Source organism: Crocodylus porosus, unplaced genomic scaffold (genome assembly GCF_001723895.1).
Source record: "Crocodylus porosus isolate Cpor-Errol unplaced genomic scaffold, CroPor_comp1, whole genome shotgun sequence".
NCBI classification, from domain to species: Eukaryota; Metazoa; Chordata; order Crocodylia; family Crocodylidae; genus Crocodylus; species Crocodylus porosus.
The window spans coordinates 29,692,544-29,714,773 of record NW_017728917.1 but is presented as its reverse complement, the minus strand read 5'-3'; the positions used below and the strand labels follow the sequence as shown (position 1 = coordinate 29,714,773).

Below are 22,230 nucleotides of genomic sequence, written 5' to 3'. Positions count from 1 at the left end.
TGTCAATTATGCATTATGAATACAAGTTTTTAATTATGTGTTGATAGGTTATTTTTTTTAACAGGACCTTTGTCTAGTCTTGTTCATAATAAGCAGTTACATTGGGGGTTTTTCTCCCCATTATTTAGTGTATGACCCTATTTACTTCACACCATTCCAATTTTTTTTTGAAGGCAGAGTCATTAATTTTCTTATAGGCTTTGTGTGACTCATTATTGTTAATATGAGGGTTCTTTGCAAATATGTATTTTCTTTTTTTTTTCATTTGAGATGAGGAAGCATTCTCATTGAGTGCATCTATATGTTCATTAATGTGCCATAGTTATTGTGCATTAAGTTTGGTACTTGGATAATCAAGTACTAAATGTCCAGTAACTTGTGCTACTGTGCAGTAGCATATTAGCACAGGTTTTGCCCAGCTACTGCGCAGTGTTATTAAGCTACTGAACAGTTTGTAGGGCTGTGTGAAATTTTGGCAGCTGTTTCATTTCGGTTCATTTTGGCACCCAAAACACTGAATCCAAAATGAAACAAGGCTCTGAAACATCTCCGAAATGAAACAAAACCATCCAAAATGTTTCAGAACGTTTTGGAGGTGCCCCTGGGAAGAGTCCAGCACAGCCCCGCAGCCCTCCTTTTAAAGTGCTGGGAGTCTGGGGCCAGGCAGGGCAGCCATGGGGTCTTCTCCTGTGGCTCCTCTGGCTGTGCCTGCCTCTGCTCCAGCGGGGGGGAGCCGTGGGAAGCCCCCATGGCTGCTCTGCCCGACCCCATCCCCTGCCCAGCCCTAGACTTCCAGCACTTTAAAAGGAGGGCTACAGGGCTGTGCTACTGCAGGAAAAATAAGTCTCTGGGGGGACAGTCAGGTAGCCCCCTTGCCTTCCATCCCCGTGTGAAGGAGACGAATTTGAAAATACTGACCTTAAAATCAACATGTTTGTAGTAATTTTGCATATAGGCAAGTTATTACAGGTACCCATATGATTAGCTCATTCAGAATTGATGCATTTTACCTGTTTGAAACTGCTGCAAGTTTTAGCACAGGTACTCTGTAAACAGATTTTTAAGTGGCACTTTTTTTTTACCTACTGAGATATAGCACAAGCTATGCATGACATTAGTCCAAAGTCAAAAGGCTCATTATTTATCATATTTTCAGGCCATGGTAACCCCACAGTACAGCACTGTGTGTGTGTATTCCAGATACACTCTTCTCTCCCCCAGCCCCACCAAGAATCCATATACTAATTTGGCCTCTGCTTATGGCTGGAACCAGGTTATGAGAAGAGTAAATAGGAAGGCAATGTGATAGGTAAAGACACCCAAAGCATATGCAAGACTAGGAAAAAATGCTGGCTTTAAGAATAGTATGTGTAGTCTCTAGCAATGGGCAAATCTTTACTGAAGTTAGAAGCCTAGCGGTCAGAAGAGCTCTAAAATAGTTGAAGAAAAAAATTGGGGGTCAGAGGGGGAGTTTAGGAGTTACTTGTCTGTAGCTATATAAAGAGGTAGATTGACCTTAACTTTGTGGAGGGAGTCTGTGAAAATCAGCTTTTCCAGAGCCAATGGAAAATGACATTATATTTTTTTAGCCTTAAATTTATTTGAAAAGGTATGTTACTTTAAGGAGGCTATTTGATCACTGATTACTGTTATAAGCATCCTGGAGAGAGCAGAACGATTGTGCTATCAGGGCAGGGTACTGTAATCTTTACTGAATGTGTGTAATGATGAAAATAATAAAATACTTTTTTCACCTATTTTTTGTCTTTATAGCCTCACATGCAGCCTACTTTTGGTTTTCTCTTTGACATTGATGGAGTATTGGTACGAGGAAAGACTCCAATTCCTGCTGCTAAAGTAGCTTTTCAAAAGCTAGTGAATTCTCAAGGACATTTCTTGGTGCCTGTTGTGTTTGTCACCAATGCAGGGAACTGTCTTCGCCAGAAAAAGGCTGATCAGTTGTCTCATATTCTGGGAGTGCCAGTGAGTAACTCTTAATTGTGGGTATTTGGGGGGGGGGGGTTGTTTGTTTTGTTGGGGGTTTTTTGTGTGAATTATAAAGGGAGGATCCTGCACTAAATGCATTTCAGTTTTTCAATTAATGATCTTTACTATTAGAAAAGACATGCTTTGTAAAGCCCTTGAAATAATTTGGTTGGAAGGAGTATATGGGTGTAAGGTATTGCCACAAGCAACTACTACTAATGGAATTTCATAAATTCCCAATGGGACCCAAGTGTTTCTCACTACCTTGCTAAGGTTAGGATGATGGTGTTCCTAATGCCCTGTTCCTGGACTTGGCCAATTAATGGTGTGTCTTAGCTGATTGTACAGACCTGACAGTAAAAACCCTATGAATAAAGGAGTTCTAAAAGATAAAAGGGGTGTGTGATCTGTCCATTTGTAAGTTTAATAATCTTAAAGTTTTTTTCTGCCTTGTATCATACTTAGTATTTTTGGCTAGGAAATTATGGCAAAAACAGAAAGATGCATCAAGGGTATGTTTGGGAAGCAGTGTTTTCTATAGTGAGTTTTGGATGTTGCCCTGTGGGGTCAGGCCAGCTATCAGGATCTCAATATTGCACTGTTAGACAGGAGGGTGTGACACAATTGCACATATACAAACACACAAATCAATTAGGTGCATACACACACACTACCAGCTCAGGCACACCATTGTCCAGCTATATAGAAAGGAGGCGTGTCATCTTCAGCTGGTTTGAAGTTAAAACAAAACTTAGGCAGTTAAAAGATATTTAAAGAGAAAAACCTTTGGGGGTGGAAGAGAGAGAAAATAGCATAAAGAGGTTGATTTGAACAGTTACAATGGTATAGTTGTCTCTTTGCTTATTAAAATATGACTTTGAATGCAGTTTTTACATACATCTTATTATACTGATATTCTAAATAGTATTTATATCCTTAAGAGAAGTATAAACAAACAACACCCCCCCAACCAAAATGCACATAACCTTTAATAAATATCATTTTGCTAACCAAGTGGAATCTAAAACTTTTTTTTTTTTTTTTTTGAGAATTGCTGCCCTTGTTTCAAATATCAGAACAACTTTCCAGTCCAGCTGGACAGAAGTGTTCTGGTCTGGGATCCACAGACAGATTCAGTTTTTAGAGGGGGTATTACCAATGACTTTTATTATATCTTTATGATATTCATATGTATTTAAACTGTGACAACTTAAACCAAACAAACAAACACAAAACATATAACAAGACAACACAAGCAAGACCATTTTTTTTTTTTTTTGCCATGGCTGTGATGAGGAAGATGCTGCTGGTGGTAATGAGGCCTCATGGTTTATTGATCACCTTTGATTACACTGTGGTTTCTGCAAAAGAAAACAAACACAGCTCAGAGCTTTTCCTTCCTGCTAGCCAAGAAGGGTGGTTGGCAGGATAGAAAAGACTGTTCACCCTATTCCTGAGGGTCTGGTGATTTATTTAACAAGGGGGCTCCCAAAATTAATTGCTCAGTGGAGCCCTCCTGAAAAACTCATCTTTAAAGTGACAACATGGCCCAACTGCAACAAGGGCATTGGCATCCCTCAGAGGGACAATTTCTCCCTCAGAATTTTTGCTTAGAAAGCTTTTTCCATGTTCTTACATCTCACCCCCATTACCAATAAGGATATACTTCTACACTTCTAGGAGTGTAACACAGGCACAAAGCAAACACACAACACTGTTTTGCACAAACACCTCAACAATCCCTGCAATCTCTTGGCTTTACTTGTGTTACAAACATTCACAGTCTCTGGCACAGAACTTAGTCTTCTCTGCTACTGACTTCTTATTGGAGCAGTGATATAGGGAGTTGTACTTAACCCAAACAGACCATAGCATGACCTCAAGCACTCTGAGATCAGGACACAACTTTTCCTTAAAGCAACTGCAGCTTTTCCCTGCTCTAGAGCAGTCATTCCTAAAATTGCATTCTTACTCTTTCCTCCTACCTTCTCTAGCATTCAAACTCTGTTAATCTCTCATTCTCTCTTCTCTTTCTAAACACTTTCCACATCTCTCTCTATCACAGCTGCCTCACAGCCTGTTTTCCCTCTATCTTTTTCCTTTCCCTCTCTTTATCACAGCTCCTTGCTTTCTGAATCTTTCTGCGTAAGGAAACAAATCTGAATGAGTGAACCATGCATCTTTCCTAGTGACATTTTCTTTAACTCCCTCGCATAGGGCTGTAACAATACAGGTACAAGCTGGAGGGGGGGGAGTTTCAATCATAATGGTTTTCAACCTGCCCAGACCCAGCACTTTTCAAGAACTGGATCTCCCTTATGTCCCAAATCTGGCACAAAAGGGGGAAGTCAGAGAACCAGGTTGCTACCCTTTCTACTCGGGTCTAAATACTAGACTATACTAACTCTTCACAGTAAACAAAACCCAGTGTCATGCACCAAACAGTAGCTTACAGCCAGCAATATACTCAGAATTTCAGACATCTCAAAGCTCAAGACACAAAATCTCAAAAGCTTCAAAACAAAACGATCTTAAAAGCATTTCTGCTGGAGAGAACCTGCCTCCTCCTTTTTCACCCCCTGAGCCCTATGATCACTTATGCCTGGTCTGGGGGTCTTCTGCCTGAACATACTGGTTGCTGGACTTCTGTGCCCTACAACAACCACAACAACAACAACAACAAACACAATGATAACAACAAAGAAAGTGCTGTGGGTGCTCAAGCCCCTGTCCTGCAGGAGTTCACCTTAATAATGCTGACCCTACACTGGGTATGCCCACCCTGCTCTGGGATAAGGTCTATAATCACAACAACAGTAATGGTGTAGGTGTCCATACAGAAACAGCAGTGCTTCAAATACAACACAAACAGACATCGAATACACAAGCACACTAGCTCACCCAACCCACACTTCTCACTCCTCCTAATACCCGCAATATGCTTGTATTCTCCACCATAAAATGTTGTCCTGTGGGGTTAGGCCAACTCTCAGGATCTCAATATTGCACTGTTAGACAGGAGGGTGTGACACAATTACACATATACAAACACACAAATCAATTAGACACGCGCGCACACACACACAACCAGCTCAGGCACATACACATCCAAACCAGCCTAGGCACATGCATACCTATCACCAATTCAAGCACATACACTATACACGCCAAAAGTTAAACACAGATCACTAATTCATATATCATGCACACAATGATATATATATGCACGCACACACACTCACCAGTTCACACATACAACCCACCTACACATACACACAGGTGAGTTCCTAACTTGGATGGTAGTGTGTATATGTGTGCTTGGGGTACCTGGGGTACTTGGGGGAAGGTTAAGGTGAGAGAGAGTTAAAGTATAGGGAATGAAAGTTGCCAGAACTGGGATTAGAACCGGTGGACTACAGAGAAGCTGGCTGAGGAAGTAAGGCTTAGGGTTTATTTAAGGTAGACTGGGGCTGGAAACTGAGGCAGACAGCTGAGATTGGTGGGGGGGGGAAGGGGGGCAAATAAATGGTGGCAAGGAGGAGACAGCCAGGAAAGAAACTGAGGCAGAAACCTGGTTACTTAGGGGAAAAGGCAGTGGGGATAAGACAGTAGCAAAGAAACAGGGGGTTTGGAGGCAGAGAGGAGCTCAGGACAGGTGTTGGAGGTGGCAGAAAGCCAGAAGCAGGAGAGGGAGAAATGAGACAAGTTAGAGGGGCAAGGAGCAGAGATTGGAGCAGGGCCAAACCATAGTAAAGCAAAACCCAACTTAGGGGTCCAAATAAGAGTTTTATTAAACAGCCAACACACTACACAGCCCCATGAAGTTATTGGTACATGCACACGCACTGACAATGGCAGCAGGAGAAAGAGACTCAGTGGAAGGGTTGGAGTCCAGCTAGGGAAGAGAAGCAGAGTCCAAATCCTTGGCTGAAGACGGGGTGGGGGGTGATAGGCTACCTATCCAGGCTGGAAAGGGGTCCTTGTCCAGGAGGTGTTGTCCAGAGGGGGGTCACCAGCAGGGCCTCTGAGTGGATAGGTGGTGTGGCATGGTGCTGGTCCAGATGGAGAGGGCGTCCCACTGGGTCTGTCTTCACTGCCTCTTTTTATAGGGGTAGACTTTGTGTGACACTAGTGACAGGAGGCATGCTCAAGCAAGGGTCAGCCCCTGGCGTACTGACCATGTGTGCTCCATGCAGGGATGTGCAGTTTTGGGTGTCTGTAATGATAAGAGTTGCTGGTTCTGCAGGGTCTTTTGTCTTTCAAATGCTGGGTTCTTCTCTCTGTTCCTGAGTGAGGTCTGTGGTTCCTGTATGAGTCAATGCGAGGTGATGGCCTGGTCATTACAGGCCATTCAGTAGAGGCCTGCTACCATTGTATTTCAATCATTCCCAATCATTCTTATTCATCTGGGAACCAGTTTACCTGGGAGGGGTACATGAATCATACAGTTGCAACACGGGGGATGTCCAGGCAGAGGACCCAACATGGAGGCTTGACATACAAAGTGGAAACTTGACATGACTTATGCTAACTTACATATATAGGCCTAAAACAGTAATCAGACAATATAAAAGCAGTGCAAACATAATAATTATCACTTATAAAACAGTGGGTATTGATATCAAAATAGCAGGAAACTTATTTGCGAAGAGGAGAGAGAAAAATAAAACTTACTACCTAAAATAAAATGTTAAAGCTTATCCTACATCTTAACTTATGCTTGTCTATAGGGAATAGAGAGGGAGAGAAAAAGTCAGAAATGGTTGGGGAAGGGGAGGGAATGCATTTTAAAATAAATAAAAAAAGAAAAACTGGAGGTTTTGCTACAGGATAATGAAATCAGAAACCACTGACAATAGTGTATTGATCAACCCTGTACATGTTTTTTCAGCCTAAAATAAAAAATGCATTTGAAAGAAATGGTGTGTTCTTATTTTATCCCAAACAGATTTCACAAGACCAGGTCATGCTGTCTCATAGTCCTTTGAGAATGTTCAAACGTTATCATAACAAATGCGTTCTTGTGTCTGGGCAAGGACCACTTCTTGATATTGCCAATTGGTATCCTTTTAAAAGGACATTTTATGTTTTTATTTTCATTCATCTAGTTCATCTTTTTCGGTGAAATGTTAAAATGTATTTTAGACAATGTTAGAAACTGAACGCAGTGTTTGTTTCTTTGTTCAAAACTGCTAACATTGTTGGTATGGTGCAGTACCTTTTCATTTTTGTTTTGTTTTTCCCCTTCTTTACTTAACCTTTTTTATGCTAGGGTACAGAAGTACTTGAACTATGAAAATGACTAATCGCTTCTTAAGGGACTGCCCCGAGGATGAACCTTGGGATATTGTTATCTGGTAACTAGGAATGTATTTCAAGAACCATTTGACAGGCCTATTCTTGAAATAAACTTGCTTTTAACAAATTTTCTTTCTTGGGTTATATAGTTTATCCCTAATGACTTCAATTTTCAGAGTTAATTTCTCTAAAAGGGATTTTATGCTGTGAAGTCTGTCTTCAAGTTTGAAACTTCCCTTAGAAAGCAATATTTTTTGTTTCTTTTCTGGGAATTTGCATTAATGTTTAATTAAAAATAATGAGATGCACAAAGACAGGGGAGCTCTAGACCAGTGGGGGCAAAACCTATTTTTGGCAGGCTTGCCACAATTGGCCTTGAACCCTTTCTAAGTGCAACTCCAATCCCCTTTCCCTTCCTGATCTACTGCTCTGCATTCTGCTTCTTTCCTTGTTCTCCCTGCCTGATCTACTATATTTCTTTCTGCTTCCTGTCTATCCGCCACTGTGCTGCCTGTTCTCTCCCCAGTCTGCTGCATGCACACAGGCTTCTTGTGGCACCCATGCCATAGGTTGGCCACTCCTGCTTTAGACCATTCTAATCCTTTTGTATGGCAGGCATTGTTTTTACCAATTTTGCATACAATATTATAAGGTGGTATTATGCATTTTTACCTTTCATGACAGGACTATGTATAATAAAACATGATTGTCTGACACTGCAGAGGCTAAGTATTTCTTACAATTCAGCGACTTTCAAATCTCTGTTCTATTTAAAATGTGGAAGTGTAGATAAGACTCTGTTTCAGGGCTAGTTACGCTATTGAAATCCCAGTGTGCCTCCTGCCATGACACATGCGCATGGCAGGAGGCACGATTGTGGGATCAAGCACTGATTAGATCCTGTTGTCTTATCACTGGTGCTGGAGGAATCCAGAGTCATGATCCCAGGCCCCCCGTGCCAGCTTCCATGACTGTGGGGGTCACAGCATGGGCAGTGCTGGGAATGCTGTCACCATTGATGCCTTGTCAGGACATCAGGGGCAGTTCTGTTGGCTGCAGGGCTGGCCGTGGGGACAGCGATGTCCAGCGGTGGAAAGAACGCTTCCACTGCTGCAAGCCCAGCAGCTGATGAGGCTCGCCGCAGCAGCAGTTCTGGGAATGCTGGTGGTGCATCCCTTTGGCTGGCAGCCCCTCAGGTGATGGGGCTACCAGCCAAAGGGGAGTACTTAGCCACAGGTTTAATTAATGGCATGATTAGAAACAGCTGTAAATTTGTTAAAATTTTTTGTGAAATAACTTTGTACCTTATTGCTTGTTTTGTCATTCCTATAATTGGTTAAACATATATCTTGAGTCACAGTTTAAGGTATGGTTAATTCATTAATCTCACTTTAAGTATAATGTGTAGAGGGGGCCCTAGAGCAGATAATAGCACCACCCACCAGAAGAACATTCTTCACGTTATAAATAAGACACACCTGGTACCCATGTCTTGTGGGAAGGAAAGCATTTTGGGCTATTTTGCTTGTTTCCTGGAAAACTTCAGCTTTCAGAGTTAATTTCTCTAAGAGTGTTTTTTACATTGGAAAATAACTAATGGTGACATAATGTTTAAATAGCTTCCCAGATTGTTATCAGAATCCTATCTACTGTGCTTACTGGATAAAATGTTATGTGACTCTGCATTCCTGGTAGTCCTGCAAGAGCAGTGCATCAGAGAGTAAGAGAAACTCTGTTCTGCATGTGTTTTAACAGAATTATTGGCTAAATACAAGTTACAGCTAGACCAAATATGCATATACCTTGAGGACAAGAGGGTTGCATGAGTGACACTGAGGACATAATTAAGGAATCTACGTGGATATAGTTAAGGCCATCACATGATCTGAGCACCCCAGAACATTTATGCTTGGTGAAGTTTATGAAGAAAGGAATTTTATAATTAGTCTTTTTATATATGCATTGAATCTGACATGATCTCCAAATTCAGTACCTTCTCACTAAATTAAAATTTTCATTAAAACTTTAAAAACAGATGTTCAGATTGGAATTTTATTTAAACAAGGCAAAATATGCTTGATACTTTGCTTACATTATCCATTTGAAAATTTAAAGCTAGTTACCAAGAATACTCTTTGGACAACTATAAACATTCAGGCATAGTAAGAAACAGCATGATGGGATCTCTTACATTAGTTTTCAAATTCATGATTGTATCTACAATATAAACCTCAGGTATAATTAGACTTATACTGAACATGTACTTTCAAAGATTTTAAAATCTTTATGAATGACTGAAATCCTGGTATGAAAGGGAGGATGTTTTTTGTGTGGTCATATCTTTTTATTGGACCAAGTGCATGATTGGAATAACATTGGACAAGCTTTTGAATATAAGACATACTTCATCAGGAAGAAACAAATGGTCAGCTTTTTAAATAGTTTTTGATCCTTCTTGTATTTTTGCATATGTTTGAGGGCAGGTTTTGCTAGTACTGAGCATTGGATGTTTATACTATTCATAAACAAACAAGTGTTCTTTGAATTACTCCATTAAGGTTTAGATTTAATGGAATTCTGTTTCTTAAGGGTATTGCTATGAAAATTAGAAGATTGCTTCATGATCTCATTCAGTATAGGAGGTTTTTCCTTCCCTTTCCTTTTTAAATTCCCCCCCCCCCACTTTTAAGGTAAAATTAATGGTTTCTTAAGGTACAGATAAACATCGCCCATTGAAGCAGACCAGTTGTGCTGGGACAAATCCTGATCAGCTTCACTGGGTGAAATGCATGTCGCTTGTTATCCTACTCTCTTTATCCTGTGGTACAACAGGCAATGTGTTCCGTGCTTGCAGATGTGCCCTGTGGGGAACCTCCAGGGCACATCTCTGCAAGCAGGGAGAGCTGGATCCTGCTGATTGGTGATCCAAGCCTGGGACCACACTGGAGTGTAGACACATTCCCTGGGAATCCCAAATGGGGAAATCCAGGCAGGCACTTTTGAGGTTCCGGGGACCCCAGGAATTCCTGCTCCCGGGGTGTGCAGGATTGGGCCCCAGGAATGCCAGCTGGGTAGGCTGAAGAGTGCAGGCAGTCCCAGGCTCCCTGTGCTTTTCCATCCTAAAACAGATGCCAGCCACAAGATAGCAGCACAACATACACCTATGTCATAGCCACAAATTTGGCGTATTTTTGGCATGAAAAGGGGCTCTGAGATCTGTTTGGCATTTGTGCCCCCATGAACATTTTTGTGGAGGCACAAAGGCTACATCTTTTCATATCCATAATTTCCTTCTATCAAAATCTAAATAGTCAACTAGCCAAAATATGATTTGCAAATAACATTTTACAATGGTTATTTAGCTATAACTTCTGATGAACTTTTAAGCAAATGCAAAATAAGATGTTATAGTGATGTTGGGTTTTGAAATGCATGCTTTTTTCCACTTCTGTCTATGTGAGCTGTCCTAGTAAAGCTACAAAGCAAGCCCAAATCCAAGTGAAGTAGCTTTTTTCATGATATAGATTAAAATGAAGTTAGGGTCTCTGACTTTCTGTATTGTGTTCTCATGTGATTTGTGTTGCCAGGACTGTAACTTGATATATTACAATTTGTTGACTTTATGTTCTTAATTTTAAGATATAGAAATATGTAGGTATTTTTGTGTCCTTAACTGGAGTTTTACAGTTTGGGTTTTTGTCGGCCTATTACTATTGATATGCTACGGGAGATGTACCCTTTGCTGGATATGGTGGACCATGACAGAAGGCCTAAAATTTTGGTGAGTATTTATATTGAAACTTTTCTGTGGCTGTTGGCTAATACTCAGTATTGTCAATGACTACTTAGTAGCATTAGTTTATTCTCTTTTGTATTGTGTTTTTGAATTTGATTTCTACCTCAGTTCTTGGTTCACTGCAATGCTAAAGCTATTGAACAGATTTTTCTAATAGGTCATCTTGTCACTAGGATTCACATTGACTCAGTGATTGAATACTCAGTTGCAGCTTTTGATCTATAACCTAGTAGATTTATAATGCCCTCATCTGCCTTCTGTACCTGTGGCAAGTTAAAGTGTGTGTCTGTTGTTTCAGACTTTGGTAGTTTTATGTGAATTTGTTCTTGAAGTTCAGAAGAACAGGTTAAGACAAATGCTTGTCTAGAATGGCTTAGAAAGGGATGGTCCTGCTTTAATAAGTAGCGGCTTGGACTAGATGACCCTGAGATTCCTTCCTGCCTTACTTATCTATAGCAAAATATATACAAAAAACATTAGATTTTGTTCAGTTGCCTAATAAACTTCTCAGTATAGCAGACTTCATGTTTTCTGAAGAAAAGTGGAAGGAAGATTATTTTTTTTCTTTCATGCAGGATTGTGACAATATTGGTAAGGTATTACTGCTAGGTTGTGTGGTTAGTGATTTGTTATATTCCTTCCAAAGGCATTGCTTAATTGCTTACCCCATAAGCTGTAACAAAACTGATTATACTGGCATATGTAAGCTTTCCTGATTTAAATTACCTTTAACTGAAATGGGATGGGAGGCTCACAGGCTTGCTTAATGAAGCCCTCTGTTTATTTGTAGCATACTAGGATATACTATTATCTCTTCCATACAGTGCCTCCCCCCACCAAATAAAAACTAAAACGCACCAACGCACCTTGTTTTTAGAACGCAAAATATATAGGGTAAAAGACTTTCCAGAGCCCTGGTTGACTGTGGCAGAGTAAGTCTTTCTGCAAGCATAGTGTTCAAGAAGTACAAGAAACTGCCTGTTGTGGCTCAGAATTCCTGCTGCCTCATCCAGACTGTCTCCTGGCATGCCACAATTCCTGAAACAGTCTGGGTTCCCAGGGGGACTTATTGTGTCATGTGGGGTTAGGCCCCAGACACTTGCAAAGGTAGTAGCAAGATTGACAGTATTTATTGTAAATAGCTTTTTATATGCATTTCTGTAGGTGAAGCATCATTTCCACATCAAAAGCCTTATCAAAATACTGTCTGCAGCTCACTTACTGCTTCAGCTACAAGTGACAGTGCTCAGCCCTTATTATGGCTGAGAGGGTTAGCAAACCAAACACAAGTGGCAGGCATCTTGGGAGCTGCATCTTGTCTCCAGGCTTGCTTCTTTTCCAGCAAAAAAGGACAGCTTCTCTGCTTAATCGTAGAGAAGTAGAGATGGAAGATACATCCAGAGGTCACCTCCAGCCCCTTGCCTGAGGAAGAATGATCCCTATCCAACCATCCTATATAATCCATAATCTAAAATCTACATAAAACTACCATCAACCCTGACACACCGTGGATCTAATAGCCTAACCTGCCACAGGTAAAGCAGGGGAACCATGGCAAGCAACCTCCTGCTTCTATGAAATGTTGTCAATACATGCTTAGGAAATCCCAGATAGAACCCCCCTCTCTTCCACCACCACTACAGATGAAGGCAAAAGCCCCCATAGTCCATACCAATTTGATCATTCCTTCCTGACCCCTAAAATGGAGATTGATCTGACCCTGAGCAGAGAGGCAGGACCATCTAGCCAGGAACCTCCAGCTTTGGTCTCAGCAAGAGCACTGGCACACCCCAGTCAAAATCCCTATCGTTGTATGTAGCCAACCCCCAGTGTCTCTGAGGAAGGCTTAAAAACACCCTGCATGTATAGCAGAAAGAGTGTGTGGGGGGGAGCAACCAGCAAAGCCCAGAAGTATGGGAAGTACCCATAGTAGATAATCCCTGACTAGTGACTGTCCAACTTCTTGAACATCTCCAGTGATGGAGAGTCCACAACTTCCCTAGACAGTCTATTCCACTGCCTCACTGTTCTAACAGTGAAGAAGTTTTCTGGATATTCAGTCTAAACTTACTTGGCTGCATCTTCAACCTCTCCCCATATGACTTGCTTTTAAAACCTTTTATCATGTTTGCCTACCTCTGGACTCTCTAACTTCTCCATGTCCTTTTTAAAATGGAGAACTTCACACAGTACTCCAGATGAGTCCTGACCAGTGCTGAGTAGAGACACTATTGCTTCCTGTGTCTTGAACATAATACTGCTATTGATGCATCCAAAAACTGCATTTGCCTTTTGTGCAGCTGTCTCACACTGCAGACTTATACTAAATCTGTGATCTATCGAGACTCCCAAGTCCTTTTTCTGTAGTGCTACCATGCAGTCATGTGTCACGCATTTCATATTTGTTTTCTTTATTCTTCCAGAGATGTAACACCTGGCATTTGTCCAAATTTAACTTCATCCTGTTAGCTCTAGCCCAATTTTCTAATCTGTCAAAATCCTTCTGAATTGTGCTCGACTCCTCTAGTATGTTCTCAGTCCTTTCTATTTTTGTGTAGTCTGGAAACTTGTGCAAGAAGCTTCCTGTGCCAGCATCCAAATCACCTGTCTTGGCCCCAGTGTTGAACAGCACTGGACCTAGGACAGACCCCTGTGGGTCTCCACTTGAAACCTCCTGTCATTCTGACATGGACCTATTAATAATTACCCTTTGCTTACAGCTATTGAGCCACCTTGTAGAAGTTTTATCTAGCCTGCTTTTCTCCAGTTTGTTTTTAAGAGGGTTGTGGGGGACGTTGTCAGAGGTTTTGCTGAAGTCCAGATGCAATATATCCACAGTATTCCCTTCACCCACCCAAGTAGTTACTTTGTCAAAGGAGACCAAGTTTGGTTGACATGATTTGTTTTTCATAAATCCATGCTGACTGCTTGTGATAAACCTTTTATCCTCCAGATGCTTGTAAATGGTCTTCCTTATTGTATGTTCCAGTAATGTTGCAGGTATTCAGGTGAGGCCAACTGTTCTGTGGCGTTCCTCCTTTCCTTTTTTTAAAGAGGGGAAAACACTGGCCCTTTTCTAGTCCTCTGGTACCTGGCCCACCTCCCATGACTTTATGGAGATCCTTGCCAAGGGCTCCAAGATGTCCTCTGCCAGTTCCTTTACTATGCTGGGATGAAGTTTGTGTTGCCCTGCTGACCTGAATGAATTTAAACCTACCAAAAGCTCTCTGTCTCTTGATCTCCTCCCTCAGCTTGCCCCCTTCTTTATCCAGTTACTCCTTATTAGATGTCTGACTGCAGCTTAATTTTCTGTGAAAACTGAGGCAAGGTAGCTGTTGAGTAGACCTGTCTTCTTTGAATCTTTGGTTAGGAGTCCCCCCTGGCTTGTTAACAGGGGGATCTTTGGTCTTTGTTTTCTGGCCAACATACTTATAGAACCTCTTCTTGTTGTCCTTAAGCTCCTTTGCCAGGGGCAGCTCATTCTGTATCTTTCCCTTCCTGATTTTGTCCCTGCAGGTTCTTGCTATTTCCTGGTATGTGTCCTTGGTGACCTGGCCATTCTTCCATTGCCCATACGCTTTCCTTTTGCATATGAGATATATTAGAAGCTCCTTGTGCAGCCATGGTGGCCATTCTTCTTGTGCTTCCATTGTGTCGGGACAGTTTCTTGTCGGGTCTCCAATACTGTGCCCACTCGGAGCTCCCAGCTCTCCTAGGTACCTTTTTATCCTTTGATCTGTCTTCCCATGGCACCATACGTATTAACTCCATGGGTCAGATGAAATCTGCCTCTTGAAATGTAGCATCCTAATCTTGCTGACCTCGTGCTTTCCCTGTCTCAGGATCTGGAATTTTATCACATTATGATCACTTCCTCCCAAGTTATTCATCACCTTCACATCTGTAGCAGGGCACTAAGGTGCCTGCTACTTGGAAAGCTGGAGTAGTGGCTCAGGTGCCGGTTGCTGGTTACAACCAGAGGAAGCTAAGGACACACACCTGTTTGGTCAGCTGAAGAAAGGGGCAGGGCCTGGCTCAGACATAAATCACAGGCCAAAGCCCAGAGGGGGAAGGCAGCCTGCAGCCAAGGAGGAAGGAGCTCAGCCCTGAACGTGTGAAAAGGAAAAGGGGCCTGGATGTGCGAGCAGCTAGTGACACGGGTGAGAGATGGAACACTTGTGGTGTGGTTTGGAGGATGTTTTAGCCATGAGGCATAGATTTGTGTTAGAGCCAAGGGGCTTGTGTTTTGGTGGTTGTTACACCGGAGGTTCGGGCAAGGCTATAGGGGGATGGAGAAGGCCTCGTAGGGGACCACATTAGAGTGTGGACCCCAGCCCCAGAGAGGGGGCAGCACTGCTGAGAAGCCCCAGAGAGAGGGGCAGCAACCGTGAAGCCAAAAGGTGCAGCAGAGGGAGTGTGCGTCCCAGACTGCCAGAAAGGACAGTGCAAGGGCACAGAGCATCTGCAGGGGCACAGCAGAGGGGGAGGTGTCTTCCCCAAGTGCCAAGGCAAAGGCGTAGTATTGGGAGAGGGCTGACCCCGAGTACCCCGGAAGGCAGAACAAACAAGGCTGTGGAAAACCTGAGTGCCAGTGGGGCGCGGGGTGAGCGAGAAGCCCAGAGGGCGGGTAGCAAGAAGCCCCAGAGAGAGAGGGGCAGTGACTGCCGTTGAACACTGTGAGGTACAGAGTGAGGCAGGGCTCCAGAGAGCCCGAGTGGGACGAGACTGGGAAGGGACAGAGCATCAACAGGGCGCGGAGCGAGGCATGGCTGTAGGATGCCCAAGTGCCAGGGAGACCGAGGCGGGTCTGGCACATAGCAGGAAAACCATAGCCAAGGGAACGAAGGGCAGCCTCCCTACAATAAACGCACAAGATCAAAGACATGGTGGGCGAGATTCAGAGGGTGCTTAGAGAACACTTGGCACGGTACAGAGGGCACCTTAGGGGAGAGCACAGCGACCCTAGGGTCCCATCCTCTACCAGTTCTTCCCTGTTGGTCAAGGATAAGATCCAGGATAGATGATTCCCTACTTATATTCTCCACACTAGTTAGGAACTAGCTTGACACTGTTTGGCTGCATTGTTCTTCCAGCAGATCTCTGGAAAACTGAAGTCTCCCATCAATACTATCCCATAGCTTTTGGATAGATTTGTCACCTGCTTGAAGAGTGCCTGATGTACCTCCTTGTCCTGATTTGGTGGCCTATAATAAATCTGCACTGTTATATCAGTGCTGCATCACTTTTCATCTTCACCCAAATGCATTCTGCTTGACTATCATCTTCCTCCTGAACCAGGGAACAAGTGTGCACGTGTGGGACATACAAGGCAACAACACTATTGCCTTTTGTCCCAACCCTGTCCTTTCGAAACAGTGTAACCCTTTATGTTGTCATGTCAGTCCTCATAAGAGCTTTCCCACCAGGTCTCTGTGATATCAGTCAGATCATGATTCTTTTCACAGGCTGCAGCTTCCAGCTCATCTTCTTTATTCCCCATACTTCTCATCAGACGCATTTTGCATTTTGACCTACTCACTTCCCTTTTGCGCTACTTATTTCAGTCCTGTAACTCACTGGCTCTTTCCCAGAGTTAAGTTGCTTCTTTGAATCCTTTCTCCTCTAGACTGGGTGCTCAGTTGCTGGAGGGTTTTGTTTGCCATCCCCTGTGGAACTTAGTTAAATGCATGTGTCCCAACTGGCAAGGACTTTTTTTGTTTGTTTTTTGAGGGAGTTTTGCAGGGTCGGGGAGGCATGTTTTGTGTCTGGGAGGGAAGATAAAATATTCCAGTGACTGTAGGGATAGCTGTGGCAGCAGCAAAAGCTTTAAGTGGCTTTCCCTAAGACTTGTGAAGTAGCTACAAAAGATCCTCCACTTCACTGAAATTCTATTTCAATACAGCCTCAAAGGTCTAGGCACATGGGTAGCAAAGCTTGCACTAAGTTTTAAAGGTGTTGGTCAGAAAACACCAATTCATTGGAAGGATCAGTTCTGACAAAGCTGTTTTTGAAAAATACTGGTGGGGGGAAGCTTTATTTTCTAAAAGTCTAGTTAACTGATACCAAAAAGTTGCAATCAAAACACAACATGATGAAAGGAAGTTTTTTAACTGACCTCATCTGAACATTTTTGGGTTATCAGTTACTTTGTCCAAATTCAGGGCAGAATTGGGGGTTTTTTTGGCTTTTTAAAAAATCTTTAAAGTCCTAGTGGGATAGTGAAGAAAATACCAAGCTACCAAATAGGAAATCATATAGTGTAAACCATGTGTAACTTAGGGCCCAATGATTGTCTTTTAAAGTCCAAAATCTTATTGATTGAACAATCAAAATTCTCCCTGTTTTTCAGAGCAGGCAATCAGGAATGCTTAACCCAGGTCCATGTTCTCCATTGGAGATCATACACAATGACAACTCTTAAGCTGAGACATTGAAACTTAGTCCAGTGCAGGCTGGTGACATTTGAAGGTTGATGACTAAAACTAGCAAATACATCACCAGAGCTAGGTTTCATCAGCTATTTGTCCTTCAGTGTTTGACAGAAAACAGGGTTTGCTTTGCCCATCCTCAGATATTCTCGTTATTGTTGACTTGATGTATCATATGATAAAATCTTAAGAAAAATTCTGGTACATCTGCAAGTGTGAATTAACAAAACTATTGAAGTCCCTTGTTCTCTTATGGATATTTAAAGGTATAGGTTTTACTCAGTCAGTTGATATTTATTGATCACAGAATAGATTTCAGCAACTGAGAAAGCAGTCATATGTGAGGTCCATGAGGAAACTAGAAGGATGCTGATGGAGCAGTCTAACATGTTATAGTGCACCTAAAGTTTAACACAGTAGCTACTATGAGAAAAAAATGTTACTAATTGAGCTACAGAGTATCTTGCTCATCTCATGTGGGAAGAAAAAAGATTGATCAACGCTAGTAATAGTGACCCTTTCATGTCCTTAGAAATGTTAAATGGGAATGCAACAATTGGAGTAATATATTCTTGGTGTCCATGGGCCATGTTAATTCAGGATCATTTGCATACTATATTGACACAATACTTCAAACTAATCCTTCTGACAGTTGGATGAAGAAGTATGCATTATCAATAAAAGTGCTCATTGAAGGTGTGAGGGGAGCCAAGGTATGCTTGCCTTAGAATATTCTACTATTTCTTAACTATTTTAGTCAGCCTTTGGCATCTTGAATATAAAATTGTTTTATTGCTTCCGTACAAAACAAACTAGTCTGTATGGCTTAACTGAAACAAGCTCCACTGACAACACCCCCACTGATCGCTAACACTAATATTCTTGTTGGCAGTTTCTATAGCAGCCCAACTGTGTGGAAAATGAACACTTGCAAGAGAGGTGATCTCCTTAGGTTAGTTTTGGGGTTTCTTAATGGAATTAAGTGTAGGTATGTCTATACTGCAGCCATGAAGCAACGTAGATTAACCCATGCCATGCTCTATGCTGCTACTAGGATAGCTCAGCTAGTTACATTTTAGAGCTAGCTTCAATATCTCTACACTGTGCTGCAGTCTCTCAATAACTCTGGTATGGACATACCCTAAGAAGCTTGCTGTATTTTTGCCATGGCTTTCTGTGTTATATGGCTAAACAGAGAACCTAGAGTAGCTTATCAATCTCTCAGCTTTCATGATTGCCAAAATCTATTGCTTAAAAGTTCAGGGGAAAAGTAATTTTCTTTCTTGTACTTTACAATTGAATAACAGGGTATTTTAAAGATAGGTTGGGGTTTGCTGAGTGACCCTGATAGGAGGACCGGGTGAGGCTGTAGGGGTGCAAGGAGGCTTCACGGGAGCTCCCCAATAATCTGGGGGTTCCTGGTGCCCAGTAAGGGCACAGCAAGCGGTGCCAGGGCGGCACAGTGATTGGTGCTGGAGTTGGCATGGTGAGCGAGCGCTGGAGAGGTGTGGTGTGTGGGGTGTAGAGACTCCAGCCCATGAGGGCAGTGTTTGCCCAGTAGGGCATACGACCCAGAAAAGGGTAAGGGGGCCAGGCACGGCTATGGGCCACCTGAGCCCCGAGCGCGGGAGGCGCGCGAGCTAGGCCCGAGAAGACAGGTCTGAGGGCCAGGCAGGGCTAAGGCTGCCTGAGCCCAAACTTGGGAAGCCCGAGTTCAGGCAGAGAAGCGCGAGAAGCGTGGCACAGGCCCCAGAGAGGGCAGGGAAGCGCGAGAAGCGCGGCACAGGCTCCGGAGGAGGCAGAGTAGAATAGAAGGCTCCACGGTGAGCGATTGGCACCCTACCAGCGCAAAGCCCTAGAGAAGGGCGAGCGCGCGGTAAAAGTCCCGGAGAGGGGCAGGCACGCGAGAACAAGCCTGGAGAAGGGCGAATGCGTGGATAGGGGCCCAACGGAGACGAGGCACAATTAGAAGCCAGAAAGAGGGGCTGGTGGCATGACAAGCCCAGAGGCGCCAGGGAAGAACTATAAGAAACTGACCAGATAACGTCTGGTACAGCTGCAAGGCTTGGGGCGTGCTAAAGGGGAGGTTGGAGGCACGAATGGCCCCTAAGGCCAGGGTGCACCGAGTCACCCCATATGGAACGGGGAATAGTGCCAGTGTAACACCATGTACGAGGGGATCAAGGGCAGCCTCCCTAATTGAACAATATAACAGCAAAGATGTGGCGGGCGAGATAAGAGGGTGCTGGATCGCCCGTTTGACACGGTAAGGAGCGCTAGGGGGATCATGGCCGCCCCTAGGCTCCCCCCGGTGACACTGAGCATGAGCAAGCCAAATGCCTGCTCATATTTTGTAGAATAATTGTGCCAAGTAAGCTTGAATTGAAACAAAATGGCTTAATTTAGAATGTAATTTAACTAGGTGAAGACTCTCCTTCAACTGCTATACGTTTTCTACAAGTGTTATACATGCTGTGCGGGAGCAGGTGAACCAGTGGACTGTGGAGCTTGCTGGGCTGGCCCCCCCACGGGAACGCCTTCGCCCCGACGCTGGAAGGTGGGGCGAACATTTACCTCTTGCAGGTGTGTGGCAGGAGAGTCCGGCTCAAAAGCAGCGCCGGAACGGGGAGCAGAACTGGAAGTGCCACAGAGAACGGCGGACACCGGTGAGGAGGTGGAGGGGCGGATGCGCGCCACCCAAGGCCGGATCCGCACATTTTGGGGCAGCGGTAAGGCTCCACTGAGGTGCGTGAGCGAGAGGCGGTGACCCAGAGCGGAGACGGGTTGAATGCAGCATGCTGGAGCATCTGGCTCCGGCGGGAGCAGGACAAAGGAAAGCTCTAAAGGTCAAAAAGGGAAGACGGACTGTTGGTGGCATGTTCACAGCGTCGAGTCACGGGGCGGGCCCAGAGGGAGGGCTGAGGACGCCCATTGAAGAAGGCCCCAGAGAAAGAAGCAGGACCCTGCTTGAGGAGAGAGAGCGGGGCTCCAGATACGGCTGCTTTAGGCAGAGGCGGCATTGACATTATCCCTCCACCACTTCTGGTGAGGTTTGGACTTACGCTAGAAGAGGGAACCGTAGAGAGGTTTCTACGCGGAGGCACGGGCGAGGGTGTAGGGGTGGAGGAGCCCTGACCAGCTCCCCGATGGACACAAGGTCTCATTTCTGGACATGCACGCACCAGACAGTCCATCTGAACCAGGAATCATCAAAGTTGTGGCAGGCGAGTTCGGGGCATGCAGCCCGGAGGGTGAGCTTCTTGTATCCTTAAGGGGCCACTTCGACTAAGCAGAACACCTCGGCTAGTCGACTTGCTCACACATGCTCAGTAACATTGCTAGTTGCTTATCTGAACAAGCCATTACACTTCAGCTGTTCTTTTGCAAGTCTGGCAAGTCTCGTTTTTTATGAAAAGTCATTTTTTTTATAGGACAAAATACACCTGAGAACCTAATGCTTTCCTCTGGAAAGAAATCTTGCATTTATATTTGGAAGGAGATGATTAGGAAAGTGCATCTGTTTTCTGGCTTTATTTAATTTAGTTCTTTACAGAAATGTAAATAGATTGAATCAGTTCCTTGCATGTTATAACTATCAGTGGAACCATACTTGGATAGAGACACAGACAATAAAAGCCAGGGAGTGACTTGTTGAGGTTCAGCCTGTCTATCATAGAAAAGCTAGGGGTAAGGGATATCTGGAGGTCATCTAGTCCACTCCCTAACTGAGGCAGAATTATCCCTATCTAAACCATCTCATACAGTTAGTCATTTCACCTTTCACCTACCGAACAAAGATGCAGAGTTCAAAGTATTAGAACTTTTGTGGTCATTGGGTGGAGAGGGTAAGGTAGCTCTACCTGACTCAGGAAGTGCACGGGCCAACCAGAGATAAGGCTCTCCTAAGACTTGGTCTTGGCCAAAGGAGATGATCTGAGCAACTTGAATATAAGGGGTAGCCTGGGTGACAGTGACTATGAAACCATCCCATTCACTATCCACTGCAGGGCAGGCAAATCAGCCTGCAGAGCTGAAGTTTTGGACTTCAAAAAAGTGAATTTCAACAGGCTCAGGGCAATAGTAGAGGAAACACTGTGGGGCTAGAGACTGAAGGTGAAAGGAATGCATGAAGAGTGGTTGTTCTTCAAGGATGTGATCCTCGAAGCCCAAAAGAAGTCCATTCCTATGCGGAGGAAAGGTAGCAGAAGGGCTGATAAGTCCTCTTGGCTTAATAGGGATATCACGGTCCTCTTGAAAAAGAAAAAAGAGGCATACCAACTATGGAAGCTTGGGACAGTCCCCAAGGAGGACTGTACAACAATGGCCTGCACTTGTAGGGAGCAGATTAGAAACGCTAAGGCGGTGACTGAATTTAAACTAGCAACAGAAATCAAGGACAATAAGAAGTCCTCCTTTAAGTATGTAGGGAACAGAAGGAAAACAAATGGAAGTGTGAGGCCATCCTACAACTCATGAGAAAGAGCTCCTAACACTCAGGAGAAAGAGCTCCTGAATGACTACTTTCCTTCAGTATTTCACTGGACTAAGGGGCAGGTGCCAGGTCTTCTGGCAGGGGAGGGAGAGGGGGTAGGGGGAGAGGTAGAGCTGCAAGCCCTCCCTCCTTCCCCAAAACATAGACACGTCGCCTTTCCTGGCAGCCATGAGTCTTCTGCTGCCAGGGGGATAGGCACAATAACTCATGGACGCAATATACACAGTGGA

At 43.8% G+C, this 22,230-nt stretch overlaps 1 protein-coding gene across 1 annotated transcript in view; it reads left to right on the top strand.

Moving 5' to 3' along the window:
- Positions 1-1,753: 1,753 nt before the first annotated feature.
- Positions 1,754-22,230, top strand: part of LOC109311361 (cat eye syndrome critical region protein 5 homolog) — a 32,964-nt gene continuing 12,487 nt past the window's right edge. The window contains exons 1-3 of the mRNA XM_019536971.1: positions 1,754-1,983; positions 6,935-7,047; positions 10,972-11,065. Of these exons, the coding sequence (XP_019392516.1) occupies positions 1,780-1,983; positions 6,935-7,047; positions 10,972-11,065 (411 nt within the window). The 5' untranslated portion in view covers positions 1,754-1,779. The remainder of the gene's footprint in view (positions 1,984-6,934; positions 7,048-10,971; positions 11,066-22,230) is intronic.